Genomic DNA, 27707 nt, shown 5'->3' on the forward strand with positions numbered 1-27707 from the left:
GATACACAGTTAAGCTCAGCCATTCTCTCCATTTTCAGCATCCCAGCCTTGTCCCACAACCTATAAAATACTCATTTTGATCTTCCTGATAAGTAATTTAAATAGATTACTTATTTAAAGAAGGAAAGCTGAGTTCTCCTATCCTAATATCTATCTTCATATGTTTGAAGGCTGTCCTTCAGCCATATTTCCTATAATTCCATTCCACTTGCTTTGTTCTGTTGCAAATGGCCTTGTTGTTCCGTGGCCATCTCATAGGTTTATATGTTGGTCTATACTGGTTATTACATAGTTTTTGTAATGTATAAAGCTAAAGGTGGATATACTTACTAAAATGTGTGTGTATGTGTACACACAAATGTACAAAAGAAAAGACATACCTTCTACCAGCACTTATGTAGAGGTTTAACCTGGAAATTCAAATATTTCTGTGTCTCATGATTATGTATCAGACAACTTTCTAGATCTGAAACTATGATAGAAGACCTAGATTTGAGCATAGAATGAAGTTTGAATGATAGCTTGACAAGTCAGCTGATTATGATTTTAAGTTCTTTACCTAGGAAGTCGTACTGGCCTTCCTGCAGATGTTGTGCGGTAAAGGACAAATGTCATAGGGTCTCATTTGCTGTTCACCTCCTTTCCTCCTTCCTATGTCACAACTTCCTGGTGTTGAAAACCTGACTTTTCCTGGTTGACCAGTTACTCAATCCATCTGAGATCAGCTCCTTTATCCATTGGGATCAGCCCAAGAGAGAGGCAAGATCAGCATCATCTTGTCTCATGGGGAGGATGAAGAGGAAGGACAGAGTATTCTGTGACATTTAGAGAGATATCTCTAGCCCTTCTTCACATAGTTAGAATAAAAATAAATGACACAAAGCCATGTGATGCCAAGAGGTTTTCCATCAGAGGCTTAAGACGGTATTTTAATAATTGGTTTAAGTTTAGGCTGTACCCACTTCTGTAGTGGATAAAGGCCTGAATATCCAAACACTATTAATAATACCTCAATATTTGGAATGATAAACATCTAAAGATGGGTTTTATTGTGAAAGGAAAGGTTCTTGTCTTTCTGAAAAGAGAAAAAAAAACTAAATAAAAATTCTTTCAAGCTAACAGAAAGGATTTTGTCCCCAAGTAAATCTCATTTTAAAAAACTATCATTAAAAGATGAAGTTTTCACATTTTATTTTCTAAACCCTGAGTTCAGGGGTCAGATTTTTGCATTTGTAGAGTTCAGAATTGCTTTTGAGGAGTGGAGATTCTGGTATTGGACAACCCAGATTTTATCTAAGGCTCTGTGATGGGAAGTAGGAATCATGTTTGCAATGAAGAGAGTCATAATGAAGAGACCTGGCCTTCTGGGTGGTCAAAAGAAGGGTGTGTTTGGAAAGCAGTCATGTTTTACTTTCCACTTTCATCAAGTATTTAAGAGCTTTGATTTGTGCCTTTGTTTCTGCATTCCTCCTGTGCTCTTCTTTCTCCTTTTCACCTACTCCATTACTCAAGACTTGCTACCTGTTAGGTTGGGGGTAGTCTGGAGCCTTCTGTTTTATATCTGTTCTTTAAAATAATCACTCAGCCATTCTACTTATAAGTGTTTAATCCAGACATCAACTAAGAAACAATTGAAACAGATAATAAGGATATGGAGAAGGCACAAGAAGGTGTCAGAAACATACAAATCTTCACTACCCTAGTGTCTCACTGGTAATTCTCTCTCTCTCTCTCTCTCTCTCTCTCTTTTTTTGGTAATGGGCCAACATGGGTCAACATGGGTCATGTTGAACTCTGGGCCTGAGCACTGTCCCTCAGCTCTTCAGCTCAAGGCGAACACTCTACCATTTGAGCCACAGTATGCCATGTCCAGTGTTCTGGTGGTTAATTGGAGATAAGAGTCTCATGGACTTTTCTGCCCAGGCTGGCTTTGAACTGTGATCCTCAGATCACAGCCTCCTGAGTAGCTAGGATTACAGGGGTGAGCCATCAGCACCCAACTCTCTTATCCATTTTGAAACAGAAAGCCAAAATCTCATTAAAGGTTTTGCTATGTGTAAAAGAAAAATTTGCCAAGTGTGTTAGCTTATGTGTGTGAGTATATGGATGTGTGTGTATGATATTCTACCCGAGACATATAATTTAAAGGAGAAAAAATGTATTTGTTTCAGAGGTGTCAATCCATAGTGACACAACTCTGTGTTTCTGGGTCTGTGGCGAGGAGTACGTCATGGGGGAAGGTCATGACAGAGAAATGCTGCTCACCTCATAGTGCTAAGGAAGCAGAGAGAGACAGGACAGAACTGAGGACAAGATGTACTCTTCAAAGCTGTGCCCCCCACTCCTATGACCTACTTCTTCCAAAAAGGCACCACTTCAATAGTGTCACCAGATCACAAATCTGTTGCATTAATTTGTTGATTAGGTAAGTGCCTTTGTGATCCGAAAATCAGTGATTAGATCCACCACCAGCTAGAGAGCAATGTTTGAACACAAGCCTTTTTTTAGGAATACTTCATTTTCAAATCATAGCACCCCAGGACATTTGTTTCCTCCTTCAACATAGTTCTTCCCAGTGCCATTGACTACCTAGCACTTCTGGTAGCTTCCAAGGCCTTTGAGGGAGTTGTGCTCATGTGAAGGAATTTCAGGTGCAGGGAGGAAGAGGGATTTCTTCATAGCATCTAGTTAGCAACATTATCTAATGAATGATTTTGGACAGACTAGAATGTTCCACTGAGTGCCATTACTAAAAATATGTTTGTTCACTAAAGTTGGTATTCACTTTTTATTTCTATTTAGCATTCAAAGATATTACATGATAAAACATTAAAATAGGAAGTTTTAGATTCAGTACTTTAATAATGAAAGCTAAAATATTATGCTTTACTGTAGCTAAATCTTAGTAAAAATAGTCATCTAGACACTTACTAAAAATTTCCATTAAGGATTATTTTAAAGTTACTTAATGCCTTGATTTTTTTAAAGTTGAAAAATTATAATTGCTTACTATTTCTAAATATTTAAATAAATCTATTTTTAATAATTTAATTCCTTACTGAAATGAAAAAATATTCCTAAAATATGCATAAGGGAAGAAAAGAAAATGAGAAAAATATATTGACCATTTATTTCCCAGGGAAAAGAAAAGAGTAATTGATGATAAGCTAAATTATTTGAATTGGGAAAGAGCCTTAGTCTCAGTCTTCAGTAGTATAATTTTCTTTCTTATTTAATTAAGATATATGATTTGTACTATATTTGTACTATATATATGATTTGTTCTATATGATATGAGGCATCATATAGAAAATTCAACACATGTAATATGTAATGGTAAAATTAGTCTAAGAAGCCCTTCTGTCTCCTAGAAGGTCATTCATTTCTGTGCTTATAATATTCTAGTTGTTCTGCAATACATCACATGTTGTTGTGGGTTATAGTTACCCTGCTGTGCTGTAGAACTCCAAGACTAATTCTTCCTCTCTGTCTTTTGGTGCATCTTACTTATTTACACTCTTCCTCCCCACTGCCCTTCCCCATGTCTAGTGTTACTGTCCTCATTCTATATGAGCTCAACTGTTTGTTTCCACAAATGAATGAGAGCATGTGATATTTGTCTTTCTGTGTGTGGATTGTCTCATTTAATATAATGATTTCCAGTTCCATCGATGTTGCTGCAAACCATAGGGTTTCATTCCTTTTGTGGATGAATACTATTCCATTAAAATATAAACATATAAACCTAATATGCATTGTGTGTATACTGCAGTATTTATTGCAGCAGTATTCTGAATTTCCAAGATATGAAATCAACCATCAAATTCTTAAGTAAAGCTTATCCCTTTATCGTTCATCATTGTTCCCTCTCCTTGTCCGTGTGTGTATGTGTGTGTGTGTGTGTGTGTGTGTGAGAGAGAGAGAGAGAGAGAGCGAGAGAGAGACAGACAGACAGACAGACAGACAGAGACAGAGACAGAGACAGAGACAGAATGCATACCAGTACTGGAGTTTGAACTCAGGTCCTTAACTTTTTCTGTACAAGACTGATACTCTACTATTGGAGCCTTACCTCCACATCTGGCTTTTTGCTTTTTAATGAGCAAAAAACAATGGAGATAAGAATCTCTCAGATTTGGGGTGAATCAAGGGGAGGTGAATCTTGTTGAAGTGAGATGACATAGATCAAGATGCACTGTATACATAAACTGCTTTGTTAAATGGCAAAAATTTCAATACATAACCTAAAAATTAAGGAAAGTAAGGGAAGGAGTGGGTTGGGGGGGGGATGAGAATGTTGAAAGGGGTGACATTGATCAAGATGCACTGTATTCATAAACTGCTTTGGTGAACGGCAATTCCTTTGCACACTACTTAAAGATAATTAAAAAATTTTGTTTTAAAGAATCTCTTGGATTTGTCTTCCTGGAATGGCTTCAAACTGAGTCCTTCAGATCTCAGCCTCCTGAATAGCTAGGATTATAGGGGTGAACCACCAGCATGAGGCCTTTTCCTCTTTGTTAAAGGTGATGACCTATTCAGATCTTAGCATTTCTAACTACTTGTTAACTTTTGTAGCCATGTAGCCACATTGAAATGCCAGAAAATGTACATTCATAAAAATGTATGTATTCCAGAATTTTTATCATAAAATTAAAATATTAACCTGAATTCATTTTATATGATTCAAGGATTTCTGTATAATCTAATTCTTACAAACTTCTTTAGAAACTGCTTAGTGTTCTTTAGAAACTTCTTAAGAAACTTCCGCCTTGCAAAGGGAGTGATTGAACACAGAGCTTGCATCTATGAGGCAAGTGCGAGTTCCATCCCAGTTATTTTTAAGTTTTCCATTACACGGCATCTGATATCACTATAAAAACTTTGCTCTTACACATCAGACATGTAGTTCATATACTTCAAGGATAGATTGGTTATGGCATGTTTTACACAGAAAAATATCCAAATTTAAGAAGTTTTAAATTAAAAAAAATTTTTTTAAATTCCTTTTTTTGAAGAGACCTGGAAAAAACAATAGTTGTTTCTTAATGTTTTTTGATAGTGCATTATCAACTCAAATAGACTTGTTGCTGTGAAACATTTTATTTTCCTGACTGTAGGAGTCAAACCCAAGAGAAATATTTAAATATGAAAATATTCTACCACAGAATGATTGGAATGTGTACTTTTATTAGATAATATTTTGAGGTGACCATTTTGGCATATGTTGTGTTAGTGTTAAGAAAGAACAAGTTATCTTGCATTTCTAACTCTAATCTGCCAAATTACAGATGATTTTCTTAATGATTAATCACCTCTCTTTATGCATAAGTTTTCTCCTAAAGTAAAAAACATACAGCTTGAGTACAAGTCATTATGTCGAAAAATGAACTTTACAACTTTGGCTGGGAAGGGGGGGTGGGGGAGATGGGAAGGGATAGGAAGGGGAAACAAAGGAGGAGGCAACAATGCTTGATAAGAAATGTACTCATTATCTTGCCCATGTAATTGTAACCCCTCTGAATGGTATTTTCATAATTACAAAACATACAGCTTGAAAGAATTGTTTTATTAAAAATATTTTTTGAAGAAAATCACTGTGTTGTAGTTACAAATAGAGAAGAAAGATCTTACTCTGTTTACAGAATGCATTATACCTCTGGTGGGAGAATCTAACTCTCCTTTTGGAGAGAGTAGAGGATGTGTGGTTGATCTCAGAGTCTCAGTGATCTTAAAGGAACTTTGTCTTTGAGGCTAGATCCTATCTATCTTGTCCATAGTTTTATAATTTTATTTTCTTTGTCTTTGTTTTTATTGTCTTTAGTTGCACAAAGGAGTTTCGACTCAGCATGCCTTTTTATGAATCCCAAGTAGGAGACATCCAATAAAATGAGCACCAGGGACATTTCATAATTAATATCTTAAGAACTGAAGTGAACTTGTATTAGGCTTGTGCTCTTTGACAAATTTGAAAATTTTTAAGTCATTTCTATTCCTATTTTTCCTCACTTTTGGGGCCACTGATGATATGGATGTTGGCTATTTTGTGGTTGTGTCACAAGTCCCTGAGGGTGTATTTCACTTGCTTGTAATTTTTTTTCTCTGTTGTTCAGGTTGAGTAAATTTTTCTTATCTCTCCTTGTTCAATGCTTATGTCTTCTGTCACTGACATTTCACTATGGAACTCACTGAACTTATTTTTGTTGTTTGTTTTTTGTTTTTTGGTTTTTTTGTCTCAGGGCTTGACCTCTGGGCCTGGGCCCTGTCCCTCAGCTCTTCAGCTCAAGGCTAGTGCTCTACCACTTGCCACAGCACCACTTTCAACCTTTTCTGCTTATGTGGTGTCAAACCTAGAGCCCCATGCATGCAATGCAAGTACTCTACCACCGAGCCACCTTCCCAGCTCTGTTGCTATATTTTTAGTGTTATAATTTCCACTTTTTAATGTAACTTCTAATAATTCTTTGCTGAGGTTGTCTACTGTTTTATTTGTTTCTAGAGAATTTGCAATTACTTGTCAGACATTTTTATGCTGGCTCCTTTAAAATCTTGTCAATAATTACATCATCTGGTTTGTGAGGTTTAATCTGGTTAGTGTCTGTCGTCTGTAATTTCTCAATATAAGTTGTGATTTTCTTACATTTTGGTACAATGAGCTATTTTTCATTGGCTTCTGAACATTTAGCTATCATGAGAAGACTTAGAGTTCCACTTAAATCTTTCCTCTTAGCCCATGGTTATCCTTTTAGGCCTGAAGGACTTCACCGAATTTTGTGGCCCATGCATCTGGTACCAACCTCATTTTCAGAGTCTGTGTCTTGCTATTGTGGCCTGCTTTGTTTTTCAGGGCTTGGTAGAGCTTCTATTGGCCCTTGCTGGTACTACTTTGGGTGGGTGAGTGGGGTGTGTCCCCTGGGTAGGACAAAAGGGAAGACATGAAAATTTCCTAGAGACAGGAACTTGTACTTGTCCCAAAGGACAACACTTTCCAAGTGGAGCCTTTGTCTGCCTCAGAATCCCTTTTCCGTAACTATAACCCTCTGTATAGTATCTTTACAATAAAACATTTAAAAAAAAAAAAAAGAATCCCTTTTCCTAGTGTGGCCAGCCACCTGTCTCTCATGGAAAGAAGAATCTTGAAGGTTCATTAGATAAGAAGAATGAATCCTCCACCTCCCCTTCCCCCACCCGCCTCCAGCCTGGCCATTAGCCTCTTACTGACTCAAGGCTCCTGATCCATTCCTCTGGCTAGTGTGCTGCTTGAGGGTAAATAAGCCTACCTGGACTGCCTACTGTGTTGAGGCTGGGGATTTGGAAATAATGGGCTAGGTAGGTCTTCTGTGGTGTCGGGTTATAAGACACCTCATCACTGAGGTGCTCCAACAGCCCTGGGATACCTGCTACCTAACCAGTCCACCTTCTTTCTTACTCTCACAGTTTTCTTTGGTGATCTCTTGCATTCTGTCCTGTTCCGTTTTGTTTTCCAGGGTTTGTATTTATACTTGACTGAGAAGAACTAGGACAAAGTTTATACTGTTTTATCTAGACTGGAAATCTTACTCAGGGACTTTTTTTTTAAGAGAGAGCAGGAACTCTTAAGAATAACCATAATGGGCTGGGAAGGTGGCTCAGTGGTAGAGCGCTTGCATTGCATGCCTGAGACCCTGGGTTTGACTCCTTAGCTCCACGTAAGCAAAAAGAAAAAAGCCGGAAGTGGCGCTGTGGCTCAAGTAGTAGAGCGCTAGCCTTGAGCTGAAGAGCTGAGGGACAGCGCCCAGGCCCAGAGTTCAGGCCCCACGACTGGACCCAAAAGAAAAGAATAACCATAATAAGCTGGGCTCACACCTATAATCATAACTACTCAGGAGGAGATCTGATGATTGTAATTCAAAGCCAGCCTAGGCAGGAAAGTCTGTAAGAGTTTTATCTCCAGTTAACCACTGAAAAACCAGAAATGGAGCCATCACTCAAGTGGTAGAACATCAGCCTTAGATGAAAATGCTAAGAGACAGTATTCTAGGCCCTGAGTTTAAGCTCTATTACCAGCACAAAGACAATAAGCAAATAATACCCATAATAGAATTTTTAAAAGCATTTGGTTAGTGGGGGGAAATTTAGCAACAAAAATGATACTTGACCTTTACACTCTACCTCTCATGGATCCCTGTGAACATCATGGAAACACTCTACCTCTCCTGCTTCCTGCCCCTAAGCAAACATCATGGTCTTACTTCTCACTTTTTGGAGTGGAGAAGGGTTAAATGAAAGTCAGTTTTGGTTTACCACTCCCATTTCTCAGGGAACTTGAGTCAGCAAGGCTCTATTCTTGAGCCACTACTTCTCCTTCTGCCTTCCTTTGAAGCTGCTTATCAGCCTCACCATACTTAACTTCCCAAGCCTGGGAAAATATGATTTGGATTTATTTAGATCTTATACATCAAACTCAAGGAGAGAAAGAAACTCTTAAGTATGAAAGCATAAATGGCCTGGCACCAGTGGCTCATGCTTGTAATTCTAGCTACTCAGGAGGCTGAGATCTGAGTCAGCTCTGGCAGGAAAGTCCTTGAGACTCTCATCTCCAATTAACCATCAGAAATCCGGAAATGGCACTGTGACTCAAGTGGTTAAGTGCTTGCCTTGAGTTGAAGAGCTAAGGAACAGCATCCAGGTCCAGAGTTCAAGCCCCATGACCAACAAAACAAAAAGCATAAATGCCTTCTCTCTCTCCCTCTCTCCCACTCCCTTCCTTCTTCTGTCCTCTCACTTATTCTCTCCCTCTCTTTCTTATTTTTTGAAACTGGGGATTGAACCTATAACCTCATACATGGAAGTCAATCTCCTTTTCAGAAGCAGTTCAGCATATATAGGCTCTTACTCTAAAGAGCAGTTTATAAGACCAGATTGAGGGAAAAAGTGGTTTTAGAGCTATAATTATATTCAGTTAAGATCGTTAAGTGTTCTATGACTTAAGATGCCCCAGCCTTGAACGTGGGTGAGCGAGAATCTACAAAACACGGGGAAGTTCCTGAGGAAGGATTTGAGTGAGAGAGTTCAGATGAATAGATATCCTCTTCACTTTTTTTTTTTTTTTTTTTTTCGGTCGTGGGGCTTGAACTCTGGGCCTGGGCGCTGTCCCTCAGCTCTTCAGCTCAAGGCGAGCGCTCTACCACTTGAGCTACAGCGCCACTTCCGGTTTTCTGGTGGTTTATTGGAGATCGGAGTCTCACGGTCTCTCCTGCCCGGGCTGGCTTTGAACCGCGATCCTCAGATCTCAGCCTCCTGAGTAGCTAGGATTACAGGCGTGAGCCACCAGCACCCGGCTTCCTCTTCACTTTTAAGGGAAATAAAGAAAACTGCCTCGGCCTTCTAAGCGTTGAGATTCCAGGGGTCTGCCACCATACCTGGCCTATAATGTAATTTTAAACTAGCGACCTCATGGGGGCTGGTGACTCATCATGGCAAGGCCAGAGAACTGCAATTCAAGTTAGAAAATCCTGATTCTTCTTTTAGATGAATTGACATGTTCACGGAAAGGCTATAAAACTTTCTCAGATCGGGAAATACTTACGGCATAGGATTAAATTATAACCCTCTAGGACTTTTAGGGGAAACTCCTAAATTACTGTAGGACTGAAATGTATTGTTTCAGTTTTATTTTACTATTATAGGAGTGAGAAAAAGGAAAACCCAAAGATAGCCACATCCCTTATCCCTTGAGCCTGTAAATATAAACCTTGCATGGCTGCAGAGCCTTTGCAGATAGGAGGAAGGAGCCTGAGATAGGGAGCATGTGCAGAATTGTTGGCTTTGGAGATGGAGGAGGGGTCACAAACCATGGAGTGTGGCAGCCTCTGGGAAAGCCAAAGAAACAGATTTTTTTTCTGCTTCAGAGCCCTGCCAATACGATTTTCACCTCATAACACCCAGGCCAGACTTCTGACCTCTAGATAGTCAATTTTTGGTGATCTAAAGCTCTGTGTATGTGATGGTTTGTATGGCAGTAATGGAAAAACTACTGCACATACTCAAGTTATTGGAAAGATATTAATATTGGTTACCTCCTATAATTTTATATAGAAAAGCATTCTCTAAATCACTAATTTCCCCCAGGAGATCATTTGGCAATGTCTTAGGACATCTTTGCTTTTCACAACTCATTGGCATATGGTGGACAGAGGCCAAGGTTCCTGCTAAATCTTAGAATAGAAAGACTAGACCCCACAAGAAAGTAATACCCATCCCCAAATGTCATTAGTACCATTGAGAAATACTCAATGAACTTGATGTGTGTACTCAAATTTGCAGGATGATGAGGTCTGCCATGAAACTTGCTCCAAAATCATTTGCATAGTCTAGTTCTCCAGTGGCAAACAGGGTGGCTACTACATAGATGTGGCCACTTAAATTTGCACTTGTTAAAGGTGAATACATTTAGAAGCTCAGTTTCTCAGTTGTCCTCATTGTATTTCAAGTCCTTGCCAGCCACATAGACCTAGTGACTCGTGTATCAGATGGTTCTGATATAGAACATTTCCCTTATTGAAGGAAGTTCTTTCTGGTAGTGCCAGTCTTCTAGACTTTGGCTACCTCAAGTATAGGAACTTCAAAGGTCATTGTCACTTGGGAGCTATTACGATGTTCTGAATCACTGCCTCCAAAATCATAAGCCACATTGCAGTGTATGTTTTTAAATGCTCCTGCAGTACCTTACCCCAGAAGATTTCAATCTAGAAATCCCACTCTAGATCTAATTTTAATCTATGATTCTTTTTTGGTTCTCTGCATTATTTTTCTTACCTACATAAGTAGGGCTACTTTCCAGATTGTTTCTTGGAATATAAGAATAGAATAACAAAATACTCAAGCGTCAAATGAATTGTAGTTGAATAATCAGACTATGCAATTAAATTTCACATTCTGAACTATCTTTTAAGTCTTCTAAGGGTCATCCTCAATGAATTGCACTAGGTATTATAAGAGATATAATGAAAAATGCATTTAAAAGATATTAACATCTCCAAACTGCAATAGGCCTGGTAAAATAACAGATGCTTGAAGAATAATGGTTAATTAAAAAGAAATTATCAGCAGCTTTTTGAAACAGAATGAGGGCCCTAGAAAGTATTAACAGCATTTGATTTGCACATTTAGTGGTAAGGGGACTAATTAAATGATAGACTTGAGGCTCTTCATTAGCATAAGATGTCCAAATTAAGAAAGGCCATTCCTCCCTCTGGTTTAAACTGGAAGCAGATGTTTTGCTAACAGGGTGGAGCTAAGGGTAAATAAAGTAAGTCAAACTAGCAAATTTATTGGCAAAGTTTATACTTTCCCGAACAAATAATTTTCTGTGAGTTTAATCTGATTAGGATCTTGAGTTAAGAAATAGAAATGGATATAGGACGGGCCTAGTGTGGTACACGCCTGTAATCCTATAGCACTAAAGAGGCGGAGGCAATAGGACCACAATTTGGGAGGCCAGATTACATAGTGGGAGCCTATGAAGAAAGAGAGGAGGGAGGGGGAAGGGAAGAAGAGAGGGAGGAGATGAGGGAAAAAGGACAGAGGAAAGGAGGGAGGAGGGGGGGGGGAAAGGAAGACATAAAAGTTGTGGGTCAGTGTAGCCAAAAAAACAAGATAAATGTCCAGGCAGGTCCTCAAGTTGCCTTCTCATTCCTCCCCCTCCCTCTCTCCTTCTGCACCCCCTTCCCCCTCTTCCCCCGCAACCCACTTCCCTTGCTGAGTGGATCTGTGGATCTGTTTGAGGAGAATAGATAAGGCAGGGAAGGAATGTCCTAAGAGAACCTTGCATCTGTATTTCACTGGCTTCATCTGGGGAGGAAGTAATGGGTTTAAACAGCATAAGCACAGAGCACTGGGTGTTCACAATTGGATGCACTCCAGCCACCTCCATATATTGGATCTCATTCATTTTCTTTATCTTTTCTTTTCTTCTTTTTTTTTGACAGTCCTAGGACTTGAACTCAGGGCCTGGGCACTGTCCCTGAGCTTCTTTTGTTCAAAGGTACCACTCTCAAGTGTGAGCCACCACTTCCCGGGCTGGCTTTGAAGTATAATCCTCAGAACTCAGCCTCCTGAGTAGTTAGGATTAGAGGTGTGAGCCACTGACACATGCCTCATTCTTTGGTTTTGTTTTTTTTGTGATATATCTATATCTATCTAGCTATTTATCTATCTATCTATAGTGTGTGTGTGAAAGAGAGAGAGAGAGAGAGAGGTGTATGTGTTTATGTGTATCTCATTCTTAAAACCTGTTAAGCTTCTAGCAAAGTGCCAGAACAAAAACATTTATTATAGAACAATGTTAGCTAAAGATTTTTTTCTTAACCTAAGAAATGGAGTATCAGTAAAGTCCAGAAAGGTTTCCTGTTTCCCTGTGAGGAATGAGAAGGAAACTTTAACCAAATTAATTTTGATTTTCTACTTTAGTGACATTTATATTTTAGTTTCTTCTGGGGCAAATTCTTCCCCTAAACGCCTCAATTAAATGCATTCTTTACTCTTAAAATTATTTATATTTATATGTAAATGTATGCCAGTCTCTGAGTGCAAAATTGTGATGGGGGGTTAATCTAAGGAATTTCAAGACTATTACTGACATTGCTACTATTAACTGAACTTTGACTGGAGTATAATGTAGTCTATTAGGATACATGGTTTTTATTATTAGAGCTCTAATTGATGATTTCATAATGATGTTTGTATGTAAATGAACTTAAAGCTATATTGAAATTCTCATTTATTTTTATTAACATAATTTAATTCTACAAGGGAGTTTCATTGATACACTTACATACATGCATAGAAAGTACGTCAATTAAATTTGTTCCCTCTGTTCCTTTTTCTGGGCCTCTCCCTCTTCTACATTCCCTTTTGAAGATTTTTTACTGTTAGATTCAAGTTGTATTAAATATAAGTTGTATTAAATATTTATTTGGTCAAATAGATATTACCATTAAGTTTAATGCTGGAAGCTTAAACTTTATATAATTTTATAATCTATTTTTAAATAATAGCTTGTAAATAAATACTAATATGAAAATGCTTAATAAATAACCTGTTCACACCTCAACTCTCAGCTATGACAATAACTAATTTTTCATAGCATTTACAATGTTTTCTATGTATATAAGGATGAAGGGTATGTAAGAGTATGTGTGTATTTGTGTATTTGTTTAGGTGAGTAAGGTTATGTGAGTATTTGTCTATGAGGATGTAGGATGAGTAAGGGAATGTGTGAATTTGTGTATGAGGATGTCTGATTCAGAAGGATATGTTTGTATTTGTATATGAGAAGTGGGATGTGTAGGGTATGGGTATATTTGCATATGAGGTTTTCATGTGTGTGTGTGCATATGAAGATGTTCTATGAGCAAAGGTATGTGTTGTGTTCATGCATTGCACATGCACCCATTCTTAACCTTTTTCTCCCCAACTTCATAGGTTACCCATAGCTTTTTAAAACATAATAATTTCTGCCCACAACCTCTGTCTCTTCTTCCTTTCATAGTAAAGCATCTTCAAGGACTCACCTTGACTTGCACTAGACAGTTTCTTCCTGTTCTTTCTGAACCTCTTCCAATCAGGCTTCTATCCTTACAACTCTGCATAGCTTTCATCCGTGACCTTCTCTCACTAAATCAATGTTTCCCCTTGTTTTCAGGCTCCCCTTTGGTTCTCTCCCCCCCTCAAATCTAGTTAGCAGCTTGTATCAGCTACAACATCAAAATACATGTGAAGTCAGTGCCTTCTCAGGTTCAGCCCCCCTAAAATCTTTTGTGTGGATGATTGCATGAGTTGCCAGAGGTTCTCCTTATCCTTATGTCTGTTCTTGCCCTCTCTGCCCACATGTCTCCCTCTAGTTAAGTGAAGATAAAGAGTCTTTCAGACTTTTTTTCGCCCAGGCTGGTTTCAAACCATGATCTTCAGATCTCAGCTGGAGTAGCTAGGATTACCGATGTGAACACCAGTGCTGGGCATTGTCTTTCTCACTGTGCTTATTAGTGTGTTATATGCTTTTCTTCATCTCTCCAGAACCTAAGCACAATGAAAGCAGAGATTCTTTTTCTCTTTGATTCACTGCTGTATATCTGGTACCTAGAATAACACCTGAAATATAATAGTTACATGTTTAAATAAATTTTTTGAAAAAAGTTAATGTAGTACATAGCCTTGAAAGCTAATTATTTAGTTCTGACTATTATCAAAACCCAATTAATTTGGCCCCCAAACTGTATGTAGATTCCAGGTTATCACCATTATATAGCTGTTTAAATAATTGTCTTATCTAATCAACTAAAAATGAGTGCAAAGCAGAAAGTGTGTTTCAGAGAAAATTAGGTAAATGCTTTGTTATATTCCATGAGGACATGTTACAAAAACTGAAATTGCTTTAAAAATAGCTGGAGAAAACAACTCTCAAAGTTTGTAGAAACCATGAAAAATCTCCAAGGCTTTTGCACTCAAATAACATTGCAAGAATGTTAAGTTCTGAGTCTATATCAAGGGAGCCAAACTGGCAGTGGTGTGTGACGCTTAATTGGTGTGTGGCTTTGCTTGGAAAATGGCATAGAATTTTAGTCAAGAGACCCGTGTGCAAATAAAAGGCTTTGGTTTCTATATCAAAGAATTGGCAACTGAATACAGATTTATTTTTTAAGTCAAATAACAAGTCTAATGTATCATTTTAAAAATGATTTCTTGTTCTACAGATTTCTAAAATAAATTGACAATTAACCTCAATTGGGGTTTATCATAGGGCATCTATTGTAAATGTGTGTGTAGTATTCTTTGGTGTGGCTTTTTATTTTCAAAGCGTAATTAGTAGTGTAAATTCTTTTTTTCATTTTTTGCCTCATAATATAACAATATAACTTGGAGATCATTGGTATCAGTAAAGACAGAATCTCTCCATAACTTTTTTTTTTTTTTTGGCCGATTGTAGGGCTTGAACTTAGGGCCTGAGTGATGTCCCTGAGCTTTTTTGCTCAAGGCTAGCGTGCTACCACTTTGAGCCACAACACCACTTCTGGTATTCTGGTGGTTTATCAGAGATAAGAGTCTCACTGTTTTCCTGCTCAGGCTGGCTTTGAGCTGCAATCCTCAGATCTCAACCCCCTGAGTAGCTAGGATTACAGGCATGAGCCACTAGAGCCCAGCTTTTTAAAGGTTTTAAGAGCTGGAGGTCTGACTTGTGTTGGTAGAGTGCCGGCCCAGCAAATGTGATGCCCTGACTTGAAACACCAGTACCAACAGAAGTTTTGTTTAATAGGCTTAGATGGAAGGTGGACACCAATGGGAGGAGTCAGACTGAGGAAGAAGGTAGGTATGGATGAGGATGATTATGATGGAAGTCGTTTATTTACATGTATGAAAACAGAACAATGAAACCTGTTGAAATTGTTTTATGAAGGGAGCTTGGGATGAGGGGAAGTGAAAAGAAGGCTAAGGAAGGAGGCTGATCAGGATACCTTGCTCACATGTGTGGAAATGTTACAGTGAAGCTACTTGTACAACTAGTGTATGCAAATAAGAAAGTTTTTATTAACAACAACAACAAAGCTTAGCTTGGCTATAGTGGCTCACATCTAAAATCCAAGCCATGCAGGAGACTGAAATTTGAGGAACAAGGTTGGAAGCCAGCACAGGCAGAAAAGACCATGAGATTCTTTACTTCCAATGAATCACCCAAAAAGCTGGAAGTGCAGCTGTGGCTCAACTGGTAGAGCAGTAGCTTTGAATGAAAAAGTGAAGGGCAAATACGCAAACCCTGAATTCAAGACTCAGTACTAGTGCCTGTGCATGGAGGTGTGTGCGCGCACGTAAGCGCGCGCGCACACACACACACACACACACACACACACACACAACTTAAAAATCCTTTGATAATTGGAGATATCTTAGGTTCACAGCTATCATATCATAGCAGAACAGACAGTACTTTGTTGAGAATCTGGGCTTTCTAAAGATCAAGCCAGGACACTTGGCAGCTAAAAGACCTAACTGTTCTTTAAAAGAATGATTGCACATACAATTTTTGCCATTCTTCTTTTCGTGTCTTTTGGACATAAAAACAAATACTTTTAGGATGCAAAAAAATATTTCACAAAATTTTCTGTTTACTTTTGGATTACGTTTTTATTTTCCCCTCTGTTAGCAGTAGAAGACTGAATTGTAGACAACATTTCCACTACATTTCTCTCTCCTTATCTTCTGAATAATACATTATCTTGTTGATCAATGCTGGTGGTTCATGAAATGCAAAGAATAAAATCTACTGTATTTTGTATCTACTGAATCCTAAGAGCATTGTGGCCAGATTTGACCACTTGTTTGGATTTAGATCATTTTGGAAGAACCCTAATTCAGAGCTGGAACATTAAGTGGGTTGCAAAACTAATTATAAACTTCCTGTTACATGTTGAACTTTTTGCTAGGGAAAGATTCTGGGGGAAATTTCATTTATCCATTTAAAGACATAAATATTATTCAAGTCACCTTGGTAACAGCTGGGTCATCATCATGCAATAAGTTTAATATTACTTTCTAAGTTAGATGGTATTGGTCCACAATTGGTGACATTGATTTTTTTTTGTATGATCTAAGATTTATTATTTTTAAAACAAAGAGGAGTGTTTGCTTTCAAATCACTTTAGTGATAAATTACAAGACAACATTCTTAGAGAGGATGATTTTGAGATTATATATACTTTCTAGCTAGAATGCTTTTCTATATATACACTTTAGAAAATAGGGGATAAAAGGAAACGAGCTTCTAAAAAAAGAAATATATAGGTTTAATGAAACAGTATACCACCTAGTTATGCAAAAAGGAGCAATCTCCAAAGAAATTGAATGGTCCTAGAAACCAGTTGGTTTCTGTTTGCATAGTAAATAAGAAGACTTCACAGATTATCTTCCCAGAGAAATTTTACCTTCCCTTTCTGTTATCCCAGAAAGAGTTTACCTTTCCTTTCATTTCTCTTTTCTTTTTTTTTTTGTGGTAATGGGAGTTTATAGAGAAACTTTATAATTTAAAAACTTAGGAGTATATCAATGGCATGCTTTTTGCTGTCACACTGAGATAACCCTTGTGTTTCTACTGACTATAATGGGGGGTGGGGGGGGAGAGACAGAGACAGAGAGACAAAGTGAAACAGAAAGAGAGAGAGAGAGAGAGAGAGAATGAAAAAGCCAATTAGAAGTTCAAGGGAAAACAAAAAGCCGTTCAAAAGTCACGTCTTAATCTAATTATCTCTATTGCCTAGCCTCAATGCAATGGACTTCTTGCTTGTTGAAAGTTATATATCACAGAAGGATTTCGTAGCTAACTATGCACCTTTTTTTTTTCTTTTTCTTTTTTTTCCCAGTCCTGGGGCTTGAACTCAGGGCTTGGGCACTGTCCCTGAGCTGCTTTTTTGCTGAAAGCTAGCACCCTACCACTTGAGCCACAGCACCACTTCTGGCTTTTTCTGTTTATGTGTTACTGAGGAATTGAACCCAGGGCTTCATGCATGCGAGGCAAGCACTCTACCACTAAGCTACATTCCCAGCCCCATAACCATGCATCTTTCTAGCAGAACCCACAATATAATACAGAGATGACCTGACATTGGGAACCCTGTTTCCTCCTTTTATCTCCACCACAGGCTTCTGAGATGAAGAAGGATGTTTCTGGCTGATATCTTTATTTGAGAGACAAAGAGTAAGGGCCTGAGTGGTTAGCCTGTGTGTAGGACTGCTATAGAATTGATTCCCTTCACTTGTTTCACAACTTTGGGATGTCTGATGTTTTATTATTGTGGCTAAACACCCCCCACACACACACACACACTCACACACACAATTTTTGCCAGCCAGACTGTAAGTCTTGAGTGCCTTCCCTAGAGATCTTCTCGGGCAAGGCCCCTCCCTCTCTCTCCCCCTCCCCCCCCACCACTTTTTTTTCCTTTTAGCTTTGGTTTTGGAAGTTCCATATGTAAGCATAGAAGCAAAGTTCAGCTAGTTAGGAAAAAGACACTGGAGAGGGGAACAAAGACAACTGATTGTGAGACCAGATGGTAAGCATTATACAGCCAATGGGTTGCGTAGATTTGAAGGAAGGTATGGTAATAGGATCTTGGTTTGCCTCTGTGACCTGTTGTTCTAAAACAGCTTCCTCCCATCTTGCCTTGGGTGACTACATTCCAGTACCTCTCACTCCATTTTTGTGGGTGTTGGGGTAACTCCCATATTCCTTTTATAAGTGTCAAAAGAAAGGAACAAAGCTTATTCAGGGAAGAACAACCCACAGAAGCCTCTTCCCCATCTGCCTTCTAACACTGGCCAACCAGGCAAAGTATCTGCCTGACAGATGAGTTTCCCAGGACTCTGCCTTCCATGAGCCAATGGCAACTGGACATCTTCTTCATCTGATATCTTACAGATCCCATAGACTAAATATGCAAGGTCAATGCTATCTATTCCCTGTGCTCAGCAAACTTCACAAAAGCACCAATCAGTACTTTCTCCCATTTCCTCCTTCAGCCTAGGGTACCATGGGTCACCTTCTTTTCCCCTAACTGAAAACCTAGAAGTCATCTGGGACTTTTTCATCTTCCTCAACTCAGGTAGTCTGCCTCCTTCCTAAACATCTTTTCAGTCTGGCTGCATCTTTCTCTACACTACTGCTCTGACTCATTCTGGCATTGTTTCTCTTTCAGGAATTGGGGGAAAAAGTGGATTTATTTCCTTTCTCCTTATCTTGATCATGCTTATTCTACTCTGGCACCAATGCTGTATCTTAAATGAAAATCTGACCAGTAAAGTGAGTGAGATTAAAATAAAGATTCTTGAGCCAGGCATCAGTGGCTCACATCCTAGCTATTCAGGAAGCTGAGATTTGAGAATCATAGTATGAGACTTCTTTTTTTTTTTTTTTTGTCGGTCACAGGGCCTGAACACTGGGCCTGGGCGCTGTCCCTCAGCTCTTCAGCTCAAGGCTAGCACTGTACCACTTGAGCCACAGTGCCACTTCTGGTTTTCTGGTGGTTTATTGGAGATAAGAGTCTCACAGACTTCCATGCCTGGGCTGGCTTTGAACCACAATTCTCAGATCGCAGGCTCCTGAGTAGCTAGGATTATAGGTGTGAGCCACCGGCATCTGGCATGATATGAGACTTCTATCTCTAATGAACCACCAAAAAGTGGGAAGTGGTGGAAACTAGCCTTGAGCAACAAAGCAAAGAGACAGTATTCAGGCCCTGAGTTCAAGTCTTAGTAATGGAACACACACACAAACATGAAGGTCATCATTTCTAACAATCCCTCACATGGTTTATCATTATGTGTAATCAGGGGTGAGAACCTGGACTGGACTGGAAAATTCTTGAATGTCTTAGCCAGATTCTAAGGCCTTTCATGATGTTAGATATCTTATTTTATACTACTTCTCCTTCCAACTCCATGATAAATGATCATAACTTCCTTTGACCTTTCTACAGTTACGTATCATTCCTTCGTTTTATGCCAGAAACTCCATCAGAAATATGCCCAAAATATACATACTATTAAAAGGAATGTCCCAAGTACCATATTATACTATTCACCAGCTTGGGTGGTGGTGTAGTGATTTTTCAGACTTTCCAGAACAAGCGGATGCTTCCTTGTATCTCTTCTCCCTTTTCCTCCTTCATTCCCCCGTCCTCCAACCCCAGCGCTCAACTGGAAGTCCTTGCACTATCATAATCAAAATGATACAGTATCTGAGCTTTATGAAATATCATGTCTTTATGGTTCCAACCAGGCTTTCATAGTCTGCCTTGGAGAACTCTGCCTTCTCCACTGCTGTTCCACATGCACCCTCTCCAATGGCCATCACTACTGGTAGTCAGGAGAATGCTAATTTAAAGAGGACTCTTACAACTTGCACCTCTCTGGAATCATCAAGATGCTCTGTGGGCCACAGAGGCAGAGAGTTAGCACTTCTCTGCATTATCTCACCATAGTTAGCAGGTACACATTACTATGTTCAGACCTCCCTCAGAACTTTTCTGCCTAGACTGGCTTTGAACCCTGATCTTCCAATTTCAGCCTCTCCAGTAGCTTAGATTGAAAATGTCAGCCACCAGCTGCCCCATTATTATTTTATTTAACTTTTTTTTAAATATGCAACAATAGAGCTTGAATTTAAGGCCTTTCACTTAGCTTTTTCTAAAAGCTCATCATTGGTGTTCTACCATTTGAGCCATGCCTCCCATCTAGCATTTTACTGGTTATTTAGAGATAGAGTCATACAAACATTTCCGCTCTGCTGACCTCAAACTGGGATCCTTAGATCTCAGCCTCCTAAGTAGACTGGGTTACAGGCATGAGCCACTATGTAGCCAGGATACATAAGCCAGTAGCATCCAGCTGGCTAATTCTCATTAAAGCATTTTATTTTGTTTTTAGCACTCTAGGGGAAAATCCATAATCTGAACAAATTTGATTTTAGAATAATTTGCTGGCTACCTTATCATTTTCCAGTCCCTTCCTTCCCTCTGTAGTGCATCCTCATTTTTTTGGTCATTTTAATTCTCAATACCACTAGGAAAAAGAAGGGCAATAAGTAGAAAAAATACTGCAAATTTTTTATTGTTACTGAGTTTTTTGTTGGGTTTTTTTTTTTTGGGTGTTGTTACTGGGGCTTGAAATCAGGTTCTCATGTTCTCACTTGGCTTTTTTACTCAAGGTTGGCACTTTACCACTTAAACCATACCTCTGCTTCCAGCTTTTTGATGATTAACTGGCAATGAGAGTTTCAGGAACTTTTCTGAGTTGACCTCAAACCACGATCCTCATAAGTAGCTAGGATTACAGGCATGAGCCACTGGAGCCTGACTGCCTGCTGAGCCTATACTGAGTCACTGAAATATTTGATTGAGACTTGAAGATTTAAACAGTGTGTTGGGTCTAATCTTCATAGAAAACAAAACCGAATCAGTTCTTCTCTGGACAAGGGAGAAAATTCTTACATTTTTTAATAGTATCTACTCTTCTCAGACTAGGCTGTTTCCCAAACACTATGTCCAATCTAGCAGAGCACCTTACATTTTTTTGTTGTTGTTTAAAAGTAAGGACAAGGCCTGTCGGCTAGTTTCTAAGACCACCACCCCCCTTTTTTAAAGAAAGATTTTAATTTTCTCAAATCTTAACATTAGAAGAAATCATAATCAATAATGATTCCATCTGAATTCTGTTACTTCTGAACCAAGTCAAGCCAACTGAGTAGCTACCTAAGAATAAGGAATGTTCCCTCTGCTCCCTGGAAGGAAGATCTGTGCTTGCTTCTATCAAATCAGACTCTGAACTTGAACTCCGTGAAAGCTCAGATAAAAGAAAGGGGAAAGGAGGCTTGAGAGTATACGCTCCCATTCATGAGGGGCGTGTGTTTTGAGTTTCCAAGTAACTGAATAGTGGGACTGTGCATTTTCCATCCCCAGGAATAATTACCTTCCTGGCTTCTCGATGAATAATGCATTATTTCTGAAACCCAAGAGGCATCCTTTGATTTTCCTTTTCTATTTAGCTTTCTGAGCGATTTTCAATAAAGGAAATTCAAGGACTTTGGAATGAATGCTGTATTAACATTTTTATTGAAGTTCAGATAGCGCCTTGGCTATTATCTCCTGATATTTGGAATATTATTATTTTTCCTCTCTAAGGAGAGTCTAAGGTGTTGCATTTATTAGAAAATGAAACACATTGGACAGTCTTCAAAGTGAACAGCAGTTTAAAACTAATATACACTGGTGTTACGGAACAAAGAGATTTATGGAGGCATTTTCCCTCTCCTCACTTTATTTTCATTTCCCTGCTGAAAGGGCTTTAAAAAAGGAAAGCTCATATTCAAAACTGGGCTGTTTGGGGATGAAATCTCATTTGTTGACATTTGTGAAACTCATCCCTTGGGGCTAGTCCAAGGCCAGCTTGTGCCAGGACTACCATTTAAATCTAAAGATTCAAAGTTACTTCTGGGGTCACTCTTACCACTCCTTTGCTCACTGTGTATCCTGATTGTCCATGCAGGCTCCATTAGGTTGTTGAAATGCACACAAGAGACCCACGGATCCCATTAGCTCACATCCCTTTAGTTGAGAATCCCCAGCAAACACAGTAATAAGTTTAATACCCCTTACAACTTTCACTTTCCACATAACCCAAATGAGAAGCCACTTCAGAAATGAAATTGAATTAAGAATAGAATCTATATCTCTCTTCCTTCTAAAATTACAGTCAAATCTTAGTCCAGTACCAGTGGCTCACCCATGCAATCCTAGCTACTCAAGAGGCTGAGATGTGAGTATCAAGGTTCAAAGCCAGCCTAGATAAGAAAGTTCATGAGACTCCTATTTCCAATTAACCAGCAAAAAAGCTAGAAATGGAGCTGTGGCTCAAGTAATGGAATGCTGGCTTTGAGTGAAAAAGCTCAGGAACAGCATCCTGAGTTCAAGCTCCAGTATTAACAACAACAACAACAACAACAAAGCCTAAACAAATCAAAAACAAAATCCCTCTGCTTTTCCCCAATAGATTATGCTACAGAGCAGATCATAACAATATTGTTATTGTTACTATTACTATCTAGGTGAGTTTTTTCCCCTAAATTCACTTAATCCTTACAACTAACTTCATGAGGTGAATGTAATCATGTCCATTTTTCAGATGAGAAAACTGGGTTAAAAAAAAGGTAATTAGGGATTTGAGCCATGACAAACTCAAACTACAAACTGTGCCTTAGCTATCAAATGATATTTATTGTTCATCTTTTGCCTGAGCACTGTATTTATGAGATTTTTTTTGAAGAAAATGTATGAAGTGTATATCCAGAATGCACTTTTACATGTCTAAATTGCTTAGCAAACTCTTGTGATTTTTTCAACTCATAAATATTTGATTTTAGTGATGTCTGAATTGATGATTATTAATATTATATATAATATAATGTTATATCATTACTATCTTCAGCTTATTCTAGAAAAGGGATACTTTATTTACCATAATGGTATGTGGTTTGAAGTGCTAGGGTTTTTTTGTTTTTGTTTTTGTTTGTGCCAGTCCTGGAGTTCGAACTCAATTCCTTGTTTCTGTCCCTTAGTTTTTAAATTTTTTCTCAAGGCTGGTGCTTTACCACTTGAGCCATAGCCCCACTTTTCCCTTTTTTTGGTGGTCAATTGGAGTTAAGAGTTCCATAGACTTTCCTACCTAGGCTGCTTTTGAACAATTCTCAGATCTCAGCCTGCTGAATAGCTGGTATTCTAGGCATGAGCCATTTCTAGGGGTTTTATAATAAACTGAAATCATTGCACTTTCTGGTTGAATATTTAATAATGATGCTTTTGCATTCTTTCCCTTTGAAATCCTTCCAAACCCTACCCTGTCGTTCAGGTGCCTTTATCATCTGCTGGACTCCGGGACTGGTGTTGTTACTGCTGGATGTATGCTGCCCACAGTGTGATGTTCTGGCCTATGAGAAATTCTTCCTCCTCCTGGCTGAATTCAACTCTGCCATGAACCCCATCATCTACTCCTACCGCGACAAGGAGATGAGCGCCACCTTCAGGCAGATCCTCTGCTGCCAGCGCAGTGAGAGCACCAATGGCCCTACGGAGGGCTCTGACCGCTCAGCATCCTCCCTCAACCACACCATCCTCGCTGGAGTCCACAGCAATGACCATTCTGTGGTTTAGGAAGAAAACTCAGATGAGAAGCTGGCTGACTTCGCTGGAGGCACAGACCACCTACCTCTCCTCTACCTGCTTACTGGGCAAAGTGGGGAGAGGGAGTGGACAGAACAAAAGAAACTCGTGTACTTAAACACTAACCAATGGCAGTATTTGTTCCCAGGCCCCCAGGAGACTTGATAGATGGTGAGAATTAGGTTATGTGACCACCCTTGTCCCCAACCTTTTGAAAGTAGAAAGTGGGAGTTCTCGCCATGGAATTCAGAAATAAACTGGAGTGTCCAGTAAGATAGACTACACTAACTAACTAGACTTTAGAAGATCCTGTGTGATTTGGTGCAGGTCAGAAGAAATTCTGACCAATTGAGGCTACAACTTCTTTTTTACATACAGGTTTCCCTTTGGTTTTTATTTTTCAAGAATACATTTCCTTTAATAAACATGTGTATACCTTTTGGCAGGATTGTGATGGGTAAGACTATAGACTGTTAAGCTACCATGGTTTTCTTTTTGTCCTTGTATAAGAAAACTGTAAATTAGAATTATTATTATTTTTGCCTAGAAAGCATGCATGTAATGTATGTATACAGTATGCTTTACTTAAAAAGATAAAAGAATACTAATTTTAAGATTTCTAGGACAGAGAAGTTCTAGTTATGAAAAATAGTCTTTGTTTAGGCTCTGAAAGAAATAATGCTTTAATCACAATATTACCTGTTTAAATTAAAGTGTTGTAACAAGTGTAAAGGGAATAGGGAATATGAACTTATCACCAAAAGATATACTCTAAAAAATCATAGAGGACAAAACACAGTAATATTGTTTCTACATATTTGAAACCCCAAGTATGTTCTTTTTGCTCAGATGTGAGAGAAAAACTTTAATAGCCTGTGGTTTTCTGAGTTATGCAATAATACTTACTGTAGAAAACTTGAAGATTGCAGAGATATGTATAAAAAGTAAAAGATAATTACCAATAATATCACAACCCAGAAATAACCATCATTAGTGGTCTCCTTCCATGTATGCCTATAAGCATATTATATACTTTCTTACATGATTGGGATAATGCTATAAACAACTTTATAACTAGTTTTTTATTACAGAATTGCCAGATTTTTTATGGTATTAAAATTTTTACAGAAATAATTTTAGTAGCTATGTCATATTCCATTTAATAGCTCCAACTCATTTCATTTAACCATTGCCATATAATTGACTCTTGAGGTTATTTCAAATTTTTACTGCTATAAAATTTCAAAAATATGTTGTATATGTAAAACGTTGACCATAGAATTAATTACTTAGGTTGTATTCCCATGAAGGATTATTTTTTAAATGTGAACTCTCTTCTTATACCTGTACTTTTTATAAATAAGGATTTCCTACTTTTTAACTGCTTTGGTGGCAGTTGTGAGGAAAACCAGTTAAAATTCCTTTTTTTTTTTTACAAAAGAAAGGAAGTGGTTACTTTAGTTGAGAGTGACTTTCTTTGAAGATAACAGGATGGATTTGAAAGTCAACAGTCTCAGTTAACAGAACACTCTAGCCATTTCAATTTTTGTTTTGCAGGGAATGGTCCCCACTCTTGGTAGCCACGACTGTAATGTAATATAATACAAAGAAATCAAACATGCCATGTGAATGAATGATCAATGAATTAATTAGCTAGGGGCTCTTCTCTAGCAAGGGGATGGTATGACTGGGTATGGGACTGGTTACCGTGTGTTCTCCAGAAACCGCCCACATGGGCGGCTGCCACGTTAGGTGACATCTATGTAATCATGCATCGTCCAGGCAAACTCTGGAGTGTTTCAGTTTGTGGTAAAGAGAAACTAGAAAGTAATGCAGTCTTGAAGCAGGTATGGGGAAGTGAGGAGGAAGTCTCAGAGGAAGAACTGAAGAAGAATGGCCGTCTAGGAAGGAGGAAATCAGTGCGTGGCCGGCATTTGAATGGAAAGGGTTGCTTTGCAGAGCACTTCCAGTGATGAGAATGTGGGAACCCGTTGGCAGAAAGGTGTCTGCGTGAATGTTACACAAAACACAGAGCATTTTAGACTGGAAGTATAGGAAATGAACTTGGACCTTAACGGAGGTGCCTATTTTGATGGGGGAGCTGTGGACTATTTGAAATGAAAAGCATCCTAATTGGACTTAATAAATCATTCTCAATCTGTGTTTGCTAATGTGTGGTTCTAATCACTGCTGTTGCTCTTGTTTGAGAGCCTTCTGGCTTGCATTTTTTGGTATTTTTCCTGGGTCACCTGCTTTTTATTTCTGCCACAAGATTGCTGAACTCTAAGGTGAAGAAAACACCTACCTTGCCATCCCTTTCCCTCCCCTTTCCTCTTCCCTTCGTCCCAGATCTAGTCTGTTCAATCTAAGGCATCAATCTTAGGGCAATCAGTCCTTCTATGTCTAAGAGATGGTGGTGTCTGTCCCATAAAAGGAGAGATCATGTTTCTTCCCTCTACAGAATAACTATACAAGTGAGTTTATTTAAACAAGCAAAACAAAACAAAAAACACCTGGCTAGGTGTTGGTAGCTTACATCTGTAGTGCATTTTGGATACTGACAGAAAACATGTGTATTACTTAGGGGCAAAAATCTGTCATGAGTCTACCTAATGTCCATTCACATTCTAGCATTTATACACCGGGCTCATAATTTTCATAATGTCCTATGCTTCATATTCACAGATTATTTGATAGTAATCAGTGTAATATCTCTTAAAACAATGAAACAAGAATGCATACTCCAAGGCCCATTAGCCAAATCCTCCAAGTTTTATATGACCTAGGTTGGAGGTCAGGTTTTATATTTTAAAATGATTATGAACATATTTTGTGACATAAAGAATTCCATGGGATTCAGATTTCAGTATCCATAAATATAATTGTATTAGAGTACAGCCATCTATTATTATATGTGGTATTATGATTATATATATACATACAATAATGGGAGCATTCCATAGTTACCATGGCTCTTGAAACCTGACATATTTTCTGTCTCCCCTGTAAAGAATAAAACCAGGAATGCCAAATTTTCTAGTCCTTCATTTAGAGGATTCCAGTTTCTAATTATACTAAATTCATTTATGAACATTCAAAAGAGACAAAGGGAAAATTTGTCACAAGATCCCATAATCCTTCAGAGACAATTCTCACTTGAATCTTTGTATTAGCGATGATGTTCAATTTGAAACCATATCAGACTTAACAGAACAGCTTACCAAATCATGAAATTCTGAATACGTTAAGCATTCATCAGCCCTTTGTAAGTATGCCCTACATAGTTCATAATTTCTAGAGAAGAAATCTCAATACAACTGTTTCAGTCAGGAAATTAACAGCAATATAGAATCTACCATTTAATCTAAGATCACATTCAAGTTTCACCAAGTTGTCCAATAACAGTCTTCAAAGCATAAGTCCCAGATCATATGTTTTCATCTCTTTGAGCCCTCTTTGATTTTTTTTTTTTTTTGTCATGGGGCCTGAACTCGGCCTGCGCACTGTCCCTCAGCTCTTCAGCTGTAGACTAGAGCTCTACCACTTGAGCCTCAGCCCCACTTCCGGCTTTCTCTGCTTATGTGGTGCTGAGGAATCAAACCAAGGGCCTCATGCATGCAAGGCAAGCACTCTACCATGGAGCCACCTTCCCAGCCTGCTCTCTTTGATTTTGACCAGTCTTTTAATCTTTTTGTTTTCAAATCTTACTACCATGTTGCATTTATGGTGGGTGCCACAGCTTCCAGAAATCACTAATTTAAATTGTTTTACTGCCCTTCCAACAACTATTATACATGAGGAAATTGGAACTCAGAGGGAAAACTGTAAGTATAAAGAAAACAAGACGTCAGAAGTGGATGCTTGAACTCTCCCCTGGTGGTGTGATATTGCAGACATGTGTTTATCATAGCAAAGATAGATACTAAGTTCTTTTAAGTGCAAGGTTACCAGCATTGTAAATGGATAGTA

At 38.5% G+C, this 27707-nt stretch overlaps 1 protein-coding gene across 6 annotated transcripts in view; it reads left to right on the forward strand.

The window, feature by feature from the left end:
- Positions 1-25901, forward strand: part of Lpar1 (lysophosphatidic acid receptor 1) — a 126901-nt gene extending 101000 nt beyond the window's left edge. For all 6 annotated transcript variants that reach the window (XM_013023313.1, XM_013023316.1, XM_013023315.1 and 3 more), the window contains exon 4: positions 23428-25901. In XM_013023313.1, coding sequence (XP_012878767.1) covers positions 23428-23729 — 302 coding nt within the window. In that variant the 3' untranslated portion in view covers positions 23730-25901. The remainder of the gene's footprint in view (positions 1-23427) is intronic.
- The last annotated feature ends 1806 nt before the right edge of the window (positions 25902-27707 follow it).

Source organism: Dipodomys ordii, unplaced genomic scaffold, assembly GCF_000151885.1.
Source record: "Dipodomys ordii isolate 6190 unplaced genomic scaffold, Dord_2.0 Scaffold67, whole genome shotgun sequence".
In the NCBI taxonomy this organism is placed as follows: Eukaryota; Metazoa; Chordata; class Mammalia; order Rodentia; family Heteromyidae; genus Dipodomys; species Dipodomys ordii.